This window comes from Mesoplodon bidens (genome assembly GCF_964165515.1).
Source record: "Mesoplodon bidens genome assembly, chromosome: 1".
In the NCBI taxonomy this organism is placed as follows: Eukaryota; Metazoa; Chordata; class Mammalia; order Artiodactyla; family Ziphiidae; genus Mesoplodon; species Mesoplodon bidens.
The window spans coordinates 171,693,649-171,706,035 of record NC_138176.1 but is presented as its reverse complement, the minus strand read 5'-3'; the positions used below and the strand labels follow the sequence as shown (position 1 = coordinate 171,706,035).

The window sequence follows — 12,387 nt, the reverse complement described above, 5'->3', positions numbered from 1 at the left end:
CGCGGGCATTCTCTAGGTGTGGCGAGCGGTGGCTACTCTTCATTGTGGTGCATGGGCTTCTCATGGCGGTGGCTTCTCTTGTTGCAGAGCACAGGTTCTAGAGCGCAGGCTCATTAGTTGTGGTGCACGGGCTTAGTTGCTCCACAGCATGTGGGATCTTCCCAGACCAGGGATCGAACCCATGTCCCCTGCATTGGCAGGCAGATTCTTAACCACTGTGCCACCGGGGAAGTCCCTGTATCTTTTTTTAAAGCAATGAATGTGTAGTAATTTTGTCACTACCTTCCCCATCAATCATTATCAAAACAGAGGGGGCTTCCCTGATGGTGCAGTGGTTGAGAGTCTGCCTGCCGATGCAGGGGACACGGGTTCGTGCCCTGGTCCGGGAAGGTCCCACATGCCGCGAGCGGCTGGGCCCGTGAGCCATGGCCGCTGGGCCTGCGCATCCGAAGCCTGTGCTCCACAAGGGGAGAGGCCACAGCAATGAGAGGCCCGCGTACCACAAAAAAAAAAAAAAAAAAAAAAAAACCCAGAGGTTTTTGGGGTTTTTTTTGATATTAAAGAGGGCGGACGTTCTTATTCTTTAGAAGGAAGTACTAGTAAAGAACAGTTTATTTCTCCTAGACACCATGGATACAATTCAGGGAGTTGCCACTAGGTACACAATGATACTTAGGATTTTCAGGGCAACTGACATGAGAATTTCAACCAATCACTCCATTGCTACTAGAAAAAAACACTTTTACTGTTAAAACATTATGCATTCTATTTGGAACTCTTGTGCACTGTTGGTAGGAATGTAAAATGGTATAGCCACTGTGGAAAACAGTATGGTGGTTCCTCAAAAAATTAAAAATAGAATTACCATATGATCCAGCAATTCCACTTCTGGGTATATACCCCCCCAAAACTGAAAGCAGGGTCTTGAAGAGATATCTGTATACCCATGTTCACGGCAACATTATTCAAAATAGCTAAAATGCAGATGCAACCCAAGTGTCCATCAAAGGATGAATGGATAAGCAAAATGTGGTATGTACATACAATGGAATATTATTCAGCCTTAAAAAGGAAATTCTGACATGTGGTACAACATGGATGAACCTTGAGGACATTATGCTAAGTGAAATAAGCCAGTCACAAAAAGACAAATGACTATATGATTCCACTTACATGAGGTATCTAGAGAAGTCGAATTCATAGTGACAGAAAGCAGAATGGTGGTTGCCAGGGGACTGGGGAATTAATGTTTAATGCGTATGGAAAGTAAGTTTTGCAAGATGAAAGGAGTTCTGGAGATGAAGGGTGGTGATGGTTGCACAATAATATGAATGTACTTAATACTTCCAAACTGTATACTTTAAAATAGTTAGGGGCTTCCCTGGTGGCGCAGTGGTTGAGAGTCCGCCTGCCGATGCAGGGGACACAGGTTCGTGCCCCGGTCTGGGAAGATCCCACATGCCGCGGAGTGGCTGGGCCCGTGAGCCATGGCCGCTGAGCCTGTGCGTCCGGAGCCTGTGCTCCACAACGGGAGAGGCCACAACAGTGAGAGGCCCACATACCGAAAAAAAATAAAATAAAATAAAATAGTTAGAACGGTAGATTTTATGCTTTATGTATTTTACATTAAAAAACTGGAAAAAATTATGCATTCTAATATTTCCAATGTTTATGGAATTTAAAAGAATGAGACAAGATTTTAGGAAATTTAGTACTACCTAGTTAAAAATTCATGCCTTCTTTCTCTAATCCTAACTGGTTTAAACTATTACTTAGCTCAATCCTGGATTTAGTGTCTTATTATTCCCATTGTTAGGACTTCTCAGAACTGTTCTCCACTTCTACTATGCTCTGGATTCTCAATCCCTGCTCTGGCACCAAGCTTTCAGCTCCCTGTTTACAGTTTCAGAGAAAGGAAGGAAGGAAGACGTTGGTATCCCTAGTAGGATGATGCTGACAAGGCTGTAGGAGGCAGGGGAAAGGCAAAGCATAGCTCTAAGCTGTGACTTCCAAAGTCAAAGACATAGCAATCAGTCTGACTTCCCAGATTTACAGTCATTTCAACAGGAAGACAAGTATGTTAATGTTATAGATGTCCAGATTCTAAGGAGATTAGAAACTTAAGTCTAAATCATAGCATTCCACTAATCAAAAAGATTTAAAATAAAATTGTTTTAAAGATAGAAGAAATATAACCTACATCTTGATCGGGCTTTTAACTTCATTGATGAAACAGGAGTATCACAGTAGTACAGTGATCATAGGTCTCATCTCCAAACTGGTTCGTTTTCTTGTGGATCAAGTCAGTAGTCTGACAAGTCATTTACTAATGAATAGGCTATAGCTACTTGGTAGGCTATTATTTCTAATATCATTAAGTACATATACAGGAAACATACTCTTAATTACATCCCATCTTTGAATCTTAGTAGTAAAGTTAAATGTGTCTTTATTGGGAGACTTACGAACACCTTATGACTTATGATCTTTTCCCAACACTGGATCTGAAGCCTAGTGAACATGACCTACTGTATTGCAAAACTGCATAAGTTACTTAAATTAGCATTTAAGTTGACTCTTCATGTGTTTCTCTAGATAACTTCAGAAACCAAGTACAATAAATACCAGACGTACGAAGAAATACAAAATCATCCTGATTTCACTATCCTTTCTTTTATTTTTCCATTTTGCAATAAAATTTGGAGAAAAACAATGGTGGTAGAGAGGATTTTCTTCTAAATTTATCTAGAGATTAGATATAAAGCAAGAGGCTAATAGAAAACAAGGGCAGCTTGCCTTTTTTTTTAATCTCTAGAATATTTTTGGAGAATAAAATTCCTATCAGAAGAGCTCATGTAGTTAGTAAGGAAATGCTCTACTCACGTGAAGGTGCTTTTGTAAAGGTTTAGCAGATTTCATCATTTCCAAAAGTATTTTTATCGTATTAAGTGCTCACCAAGTAACACTTGGTTTTAAGTTTTGGCTTCAAAGCTAGTTCTGTGATTACAGGATATATTCTAAGTTGTTAAAAGTAAATGGGTTCCTCCTGTGCAGTACCAATGGGGTTGTAAATTGGTGCACCATTATGGAAAACAGCATGGCACTTCCTCAAAACACAAAATAAGAACTACCATATGATCCAGCAATCCCACTTCTGGGTATTTATCCAAAAGAAATTAAATCAGAATCTCAAAGAAATATCTGACTGCCATGTTCACTGCAGCATTATTCACAATAGCCAAGATACGGAAACAACCTAAGTGTCCATCAATGGATGAGTGGATAAAGAAGACGTGATACATACATACACACACACACACACACACACACACACGCACACACATACTGGAATATTCAGCCTTTTTTTAAAAAAAAAAAAAGGAAACCCTGCCATTTGTGACAACACGGATGAATGTGGAAGATATTATGCTAAGTGAAATAAGTCAGAGAGAGAAAGACAAATACTACATAAACTCACTTGTATGTGGAATCTAAAACAGTTCAACTTATAGAAACAGAAAGTAGAAAAATGGTTGCCAAAGACTGGATGGGTGGGAGATAGGAGGGGATGTTGATCAAAGGGTACAAACTTCAGTTATAAGTGATAAGTTCTGGAAACCTAATGTACAGTATGGCTCTATGAAAGTTGCTAAGAGAGTAGATCTTAAGTGTTCTCACCATACACACAACAAAAATAAATATGTGAGGTGATAGAGGTTAACTAACGTGATTAGTGGGATCATTTCACAATGTACACATATATCAAAACATCACACTGAACACCTTAAATACAATGACTATTTGTCAATCATACCTTAATAAAGCTGAAAAATAAATTTTTAAAAAAATTTTAAAGAAAAAATAAATGGGCTCCTGACTTCTTTCAGTGACAAGTGACAAATGTCTATTGGAGAAGCTGATACAGAAGAAATATGATGACCGAAGTTCACACTGTGTGCTTCTTATTCATTTAGAATTATAACTTCACAAAGGAAAACATGATTTACACCAACCCCCCAAAAAATTGCTCAACAAGTTGTTGAGCAGGGGAGATAGTTAAAAAACAAACACCTTTCAGTAATGCTCACTTGTTTTGCAATCACACAGATGTTCTACTCATAGCAGTTTCAACAAACTATTGTATTTGGTAATGCATACTGCCATATGCCACATACACGGAAAGTAATAAAACTTAATTGACACGTCATAACTAAGAATAAGCTCCTATTTTTTCCCCTCAGATGAGCTTTATGATGACAATTTTGAAAACAGATATTCTAACCATAATCTGTTTACTTTCTTATCTTTATAAAATCAAGCAAGAGTCTGGATTTCCAGCTGTCAACATCTTCTATGATCTGCAATGACTAAGAATTTTCACCATAGAACCTTTTCCAAGAAAAATGCACATTTACACCAAATTGCAATTTCAGACAGAACTCAGAACCTCAGAAACCCATCGATGAGTATTCCAGGGTCTCAGGGCCACCAAGAATTCCTGGACTAGAAGACTTAATAGCTTTCCCGAATGAAGGAAGTTCTTACTCATTTCCCTTGAATTCTAAGCGTAAAAAAAAAAAAAAAAAAAAAAAAAAATTAAGCAAGCCTTTTCTTTCTGCTTTTTTTCTTTGTAAATATCAAAGAGATAGTTACTGTAGAAAATTTGGAAAATACCAAAAAGCACAAAGTAAAATCCACCACCCTTTATCACTTGAGGCAGTGTGGCTCAGTGGCTAACACCACAGGTTCTGAACAAGAATGCCTGGGTCTGAATCCTGCCACTACCGCTTATGAATTCTAGTTGGTAATCCTGGACAACTAAGTTACTGAAAGAACCCAGCTCACAGATTGAAATGATGGCTAAAGGAGAAAATCCACATAAGGGCTTTAGCATAGTGCTAAATGTAATCTAAAACACCCACGAACACCAATAGTGCTCAGAGGTAAAGCAACTTGCTCAATATGGCAAAGCCAGTTAGTGGTAAAACCAGGACTAAAACCAAGGTTTCTTACTTCCAGTTCGGTGATCTTTACTCTATACAATAGAGCTCTGAAAGGCTTCAGACATAACCAGTCATTGTGGTAAACATCATCATCCTATTGTGGGGTTTTTTTTTTTTTTTTGGTTTTTGTATATTGAGACTTTATAAGCCAGGCATTGTGACTGCACATTACATGTATATTTAATCAACACAACTTTTTTTTTTAGTCAAAGCTATCCAAAAAACTTTTGTCTTTTTACTTATTTTTTGATTGAAGTATAAATGACTTAAAATATTATACAAGTTTCAGCTGTACCACATGGTGATCTGATATACATTACGGAATCATCACTACAGTAAGTCGTTACCATCTGTCACCATACAAAGTTACTACAATATTGACTATATTCCCCACGCTGTACACTACATCCCCATGACTTATTTTATAACTGGAAGATTTACCTCTTAATCTCCCACACCTATTTCCCTCATCCCCGCCTCTGGCAACCACCTCTGGCAACCACCAGTTTGTTCTCTTTACGTATGAGTCTGTTTCTGTTTTGTTAAGTTTGTTTTACAACTTTATCTTTTTGATAAAATTGTTAAACCACAGATATTATGGTTAGAATATCTGTTTTCAAAATTGAGTCACCTTAAAGCTCATCTGAGGGGAAAAAATAGGAGTTTATTCTTAGTTATGACATGCCAGTTAAGTCTGTTATCAGTTTTCACCTATGCTGCCAGTTCTAACTTCGGTTTGGAAAACATAAAACAAAACCCCAACCATTCTATATACATATAAAGTTGGAGAAGACCAACAGTATTTAAATGATTAATTTGGTGACATTTTTTAAAGTTCCATTTATAGAACTGTCTACAAAAAGAAATAGAAAATTCAAAACAAAGCAAACCCTGTACGGAAGTGAGTACTGCTGACCCTTGAACAACACAGGTATGAACTGTGTGGGTCCACTTATACGTGGATGTTTTTCAATAGTAAATACTACAGAACTACATGACCTGTCGGTTGAATCTCCAGATACGGAGGAATCTCAGATACAGGAGGCCAACTATAAATTATACGCTAGTCAGGGCCCCTAACCCCCGCATTGTTCAAGGTTCAACTATAATTTTAAAAGCATCCACTTGGGTGGCATATCTCCTCTAAAAGTTTCAGGTACAGTAAGATAGTATCTTTAAAAATTTAAGAATGATACACAACTGCAAAAGATATCCTATTCAGTTTCTGAAGCATCCACCTATTTGACTAGTAGCTTGCCTTTTTTTTTTAGAGGAGAACAGTTCCATATTTATATATTCTCCCAACAGTCAGCTGAAAAACATTTTAGAAGCCTATATTGTTAGAACTAGTATTTAACATGGAAGTTTAAGATATAGAATAGAAAATACCAAACTTCTAAAATTAGAACATCAAGTCATGATACTTGAGTACTCTAAGATTTAGATAAAGCTTTTAATCTACCCAGTGTTTCACACTGTTTATGCTGATTATGTTCTGGATTCTTAAATTTTCTGTTATCTCAGAAGTTTTATGTCAGAAGACACTCTGAGCTACAGGTTTTTTATATTTGATTCCAAAATAGACCCAAAGCAAAGAACAGCCCTACAATATATATACATCCAGTGAGTCCTTGCCTTTGCCTTCTTTCACCCAGTGGATTTGGAAATAACCCAAGTAGGGTATCTGAGTCACAAGGATTTCCAGAACTGGCTGGATGGATTACCTAATGACACATATACTAAATCAAATGCTGTCCACATTGAAAGGTCCAGATGTGGAGTAGAATATAAGCCTTTGGGCATTTTTTCCTTATAGAGCTGAGTTGTGTTAAAGGCACATTCCCTCATTATCACCCCTCAAATGACTGACCATATTAGGGATAAAGTCGATGGCTACCCACACAAAAATGTATTTACATAAACTTAATCATAATGAAATTTTTTTTTCAAAAACCATACTCTTCTGTAACCAACGGAATTAATCAGATCTTTTATTTAGGCTAGAATCCAAAACAGGTTATGTGTACCACACCCTTATTCGTGCTTTGTATAAACTAAACTTCCTTAAAAACAAAACAAAAAGAACTCTTTCCTGCCTCTGAGGCAGGAATCTGAAGTGCTGAAGTTCACTGAGGTCTGGACCACTGGTGAAATCCAGAGTCATTGCAAGAGCTTGTACTTTTGAGCCAGCCCAATGTGGTACAAAAGGCAGATTCTTCATTTGAGTAATCCCAAATTACAGATACAACCAGTCCTGTAAAAGACTTCAAGGAGTTGCAGAGTAACCTGAGTGAAGATGTTTTACACGACACCAAAATGTAGTCTCAGCTTCCTATTTTGGGGTAACTTGCAGCAGCAACAAGATTAGGCACCATAACTGCTGATTCTTCTGGACCTTGGCTAGAATATTGTCCAATAACTTAAGGCTATGGTCTGAATGTTTGTGTCCCTCCAAAACTCATATGTTGGAATCCTAACCCTCAAAAGTGATGGTGTAGTAGGTGGGACTTTTAGGAAATGCTTAAGACATGAGGGTGGAACCCTCATAAATGGGATGAGTGCCTTATAAAAGAGGCTCCAGGGAGATCGCTAGCCCCTTCCACCACATAAGGAAACAGCTAGAAGTCTGCGACTAGAAGAGGGCCCTTACCCAACCATGCTAGCATCCTGATCTCAGAGTTCCAGCCTCCAGAACTGTAAGCAATAAATTTCTGCTGTTTATAAGCTACCCAGTCTATAGTATTTTGTTATAGCAGCCCAAACAGGCTAAGACACTTATGAACGCAAAGAAACCCAGCTACAGGTCAAGAAAATGTTTCCCTTCCCTAGTACATCTGTATGCCAAGGTACCATCAGTAAACTTAGGGTCATCATTTTATACCTCTTCATTATTCAAAATGGTCTGAGATGTTACTGCAAAGTACTTTCATATACATACTAATTATACAACAGCTAATTTAAGCCAACCAAATGATGCCAATTCAAGAGGAAGGAAGGATTCTGCAGTTCTTGTCAACTCCCAGGGAATCAGATGTAACAAATTAAAAGCTTCTGAATAAATAGAGCTTTGAGAATCCCACAGGAGAACACATGCCAATTAGAGGTCCCTCCTGTAACTGTGGGACATAACTGCCCTCGGGCTGTTTGCTCTACTGTCTCCAGCTAGAGCCCAGCTCAGGCTGGCTGCTCAGAAGCAACACTCAGGTTACATTTTCTGCCAGTGTCCAAGTGTCAGTGCAGAACTGTAGCAATCTTCCTGGTAGAAGTACATGAATTTATCAATTTATGATCGTCAAGCACAGAAAAAAAGTAAGACTCAGCACACACATGGATAAGATTTCATCTTTATTATTCTAGACATGCATTGGAATGTGATATTCACATGTATTATCTATTGACATCTAGCTAAGGAAGATCAATAACCTATGACGCTTTTACGACTCAAAAAGATTTGCACTCAGTGTGGATCCTTCCTGGTTGAATGAAACAAATTTTAAGGTATAAAAAAGAATCAGACATTTGTCCTTGTGTCGGTTCCTAAATGTAGCACAAACTTCTCTTATTGGGAGGGAGGCTAAAACAAGCAATGGCTTTAAAAAAAAATAACTATTTAAATTTGCACAAACAGTGCATGCTCTCTGTAAAAAAAAAAAAAAAAAAAAAGGAAATATAAAAAGGCAAAAATGAAAATAGGGGCTTCCCTGGTGGTGCAGTGGTTGAGAGTCCGCCTGCCGATGCAGGGGACACGGGTTCGTGCCCCGGTCCAAGAGGATCCCACATGCCGCAGAGCGGCTGGGCCCGTGAGCCATGGCCGCTGAGCCTGCGCGTCCGGAGCCTGTGCTCCGCAACGGGAGAGGCCACAGCAGTGAGAGGCCCGCGTACCGCAAAAAAAAAAGAAGAAAAGAAAAGAAAAACAAAAAGAGTTACCAGCAATTCTGGTGATTTTTGTTAATCAAGGCGGCTTTAAAACATTTGTTTCTGTTCCTCTACTCCTTCTCCAAATGATAGTGGCTCCTTCAAACCAAATAATCTAGATTTAAGACTGTCTCCTTATTTAGTCAAGGCACCTTTAACTCACAGCACAATGAGGCATTTTAAGCACTTGTTAAGACATATAAGAAAATCCGTACGTGGAACTAACTGATCTGAGCAATGAGACTAAGGTCAGAGAAGGATGTCTTACCTTATCTGCATAAATTGGAATATCATGAAATGGAGATATATATTGTCCTTTTTCATTTTCTGCAAAATTAATTAGAAAAAGTTATTGCTTTTACTGGTTAATTATATTTCCAGATGCATGAAGCACACATTTTTTAAGACTTTTTTTTAAGAGAATTTTTAGACTTACAATAAAATTGAGAAGGTACCAAGATTTCCCACATGCCCTCTCTCTTCCCATTATCAACATCACTCACCAGATCTTATTCCCACCCCAGAAAAACTGGCTATATACTTCACCTTCCTGACTGCTCCAAGATCAGGTTAGGTTTTCATCCTACATGTTCCTTAGGGGCCTAAAAGGTACTAACCTCTATGGTGAGGGTGGGGACTGCCTTACAAGCCTTTGTATCAGAGCCTAGAAGTGCCTGGTATACAAAAGGCAATCAAATTGTTTGATTTTATACCGGTTAACAGTTAACAGAGCTAATGAAATACTTGGGCTCTGGGAGAAGGCAGGGGACCAATTTGCCAAATTATAAACCGTGTTGCTTTAAGTGGTGTTCCAGGGAGACACAGCCATCATAGATTAGGATTTTTCTTAAGGATAATCTAGCTGTAACAGCACTCTCACAGGTAATTTCTGTATTCTAGAGACCTAACTACCATATCCAAAAAGTAATTTTAAAACTTCCTTACTATTCTTAAGGAAACCTTAAGGGTCAGTCCACACTGCATCCCTTCATGATTAAAAATCAAAGTAGAGGGAATTCCCTGGCAGTCTAGTGGCTAGGTCTTTGTGCTCTCACTGTGAAGGGGTCGGGTTCGATTCCTGGTTGGGGAACTAAGATCCTGCACGCCGCATGGCGTGGCCAAAAAAAAAAAAAAGGACAAAAAAACTCAAAGTGGAATAGGCAAAATTATCTGTGACCATCCCCAATGGCATATTGGTCCCGTCAGTGTCAATAGTGACTTGCAATCCAACCCACTATTAATTTTAAAGAGATTGGCAAATGTAACATTATAGAGGTAAAAATCTCCTCCTATTAAGGAAGGATATTAAGAAATCTATGATTTTTTAAGTTAAAATTATATAGTACTCACTACCAATACATAATCTAAGTAAAAAACTGTATTTGTTCTGCAAATATAGCTTGAAAAAATTACCCTAATCATCCCCCCCACCTACAAACTAGAGGGTCACCTCTCTAAATCCCTCCTACAGAGAAATTCTGGAGCCAACATCAACTCCAGAAAAACAGTTCAGGGAACTATTTGTCAAAAGTTTCTGCACTGCCCTTGTTGCTGAATTCTGAAATTAAATAAAACGCGTGGGGGAGGTCCCACACGTCACTGGATTTTACATGGCAATCTAAACTTTAGTTGTGTAACTTTATAGTTCACTTTCCTTTTCCTCTCACACCAGGCTAGTTTTTGCTAGGAGCTTTGTTCTTTCAGTATTACCATTCATCCCCTCCTCCTCTCTCTTTACTTCCCTTCATACACCGGAACTCATAGAATTCAAGGCACCTGCCTATTTCCTTGGGAACAAAATTGTAAAGAAGTTAAAATAGAAACGCCTCCGTTATCTCTAATAATTTTGGGGGGGCGGGGCGCGGGGAGGTGGTAAGAGGATAAAGATAAACCCGAGGTAGCTTTCCCCCACCTACAAGGCTAAAGGTGGTGCACCAAGGAAAGCGGAGCCTGCAGCCTCCTCGGCTCTAAACGCAGACTTAGGGGAGGTACCCCGTAGACGCGATCCGCTGCACAGGGGCCAAAATTTGGCACTTTCTTACTCATGCTTCCCAGATTGACGTCACCTGTTTGGAGGGGAACAGATTTCTGTTTCACAAGGCGTTTTCCCAGCATCAGTGCTACTGGAAAGCACGCGTCAGGGAGGCAGGAGCGCTGCTGGGGCCCCAGAGGGATGGGTCCAGTCCTCCACTGATCGCTCCAGATCTGGGCCTCAGCTTCCCCGTCTGTCGGACGAGGGCCTGTACCTGACCCCGCTACGTGCCCACAATCTGAGCTATAGTGGAGGAATTAAGGTCTTAGGGAGTCACCACCATCACCTCCTCCCCCTTGCCACGCCATTCCTCCAAACTGAATAATCCTCTTACGGGGATTAGTTTACCCCCAGCCACCTTTTCTAGGGTGACTCAGTGGTTTCCTTTTCCCATCAGACACTGCCCGAGGCAGACACCTGCAAAACTAGCCTGGCCCAGGTTCAGGTCCAATCGAGCATGTGAAAGAGGAACGCCGACCCACACCGTCCTGGCCGCGAGCGGGACGTGAGAAATGAGAGGGCCAGGCCCGCCCAGGCCCCCGGGACCGGCCCGAGGAGCCCGGCCGGCGCCCGGGACAAGGTGCCGAGCGCGGGCCGAAGCTGCCAGGGCGGGAGGGGAGGCGAGACTCAGGAATGAATGGGCGGGCGGGCAGGGAGGGGCCGCGGGCCTCCGACACTCACTGAGGAAGACTCGGTACTCGAGGGTGAAGGGCGCGGCGCGCTCCTCGCTGCTGAAGCCGCTCATGATGCCGGAGACCAGCCGCCGCTGCCGCCGCTGCTACAAAGCCACTAGCCAGCACGCGACGCCGACTGACAAGGAGTAAGCTCTGCGCCTGCGCACTGCCGTGACTGTACCGGCCAGCAGGGCGGGGAGCAGCCTTTAACGCTGCTGGCGCCCGCGAGCCCACGCCGCGCGCAGGCGCACTCCGTAGGGCCCGCGAGTCCCAGCGCCCCAGCCCCGCCCCCTCGGGCCGCGCCTCCGCGGACCTCCCCTCAGCTCCCAGGCTGGGCCACGTGGCTGGCGGCCGGCTCTGGCTGAGTGATCCGTCTGGGCTGGCGAGCTTTGGGGCTCTGACGGAGATGGGTAACACGTTCTCAGCTTCGACCGGCTAAGAATTGACCGTCGACCTTTCGCCTCTCACGCACACTGGGAATTCACCTTTGACTCACACACCCTTCTCCGCAGAGTAATTCCTTATCTCAAAAGACGTTTAGGAGTCAGCTGCTTTACCTGGCAATCCCTGCCAAGCAGTCTTAAAGGTGAGCGGTTTTCTGATCCTTTTAAGCGAAGTTAAGACATATTACTGACACCTGTAATGGCTACGAGCTGGGTAGCAGCTCCATCACTTTCTAGTGTATGACATCGAGCAAATTGCTGTTAACCTCTGTGACTCAGTTTCTCACCTGGGAAATGGAGATGTTAATAGTAACGATTTC

At 41.4% G+C, this 12,387-nt stretch overlaps 1 protein-coding gene across 1 annotated transcript in view; it reads right to left on the bottom strand.

Annotated features, from left to right (window-relative positions):
• Window positions 1-11,811, bottom strand: part of PPA1 (inorganic pyrophosphatase 1) — a 37,793-nt gene extending 25,982 nt beyond the window's left edge. Inside the window, exons 1-2 of the mRNA XM_081252555.1 lie at window positions 11,632-11,811; window positions 9,187-9,245 (exon numbers count right to left, since the gene is read on the bottom strand). Coding sequence (XP_081108681.1) covers window positions 9,187-9,245; window positions 11,632-11,695 — 123 coding nt within the window. The 5' untranslated portion in view covers window positions 11,696-11,811. The remainder of the gene's footprint in view (window positions 1-9,186; window positions 9,246-11,631) is intronic.
• Between the last annotated feature and the right edge of the window lie 576 nt (window positions 11,812-12,387).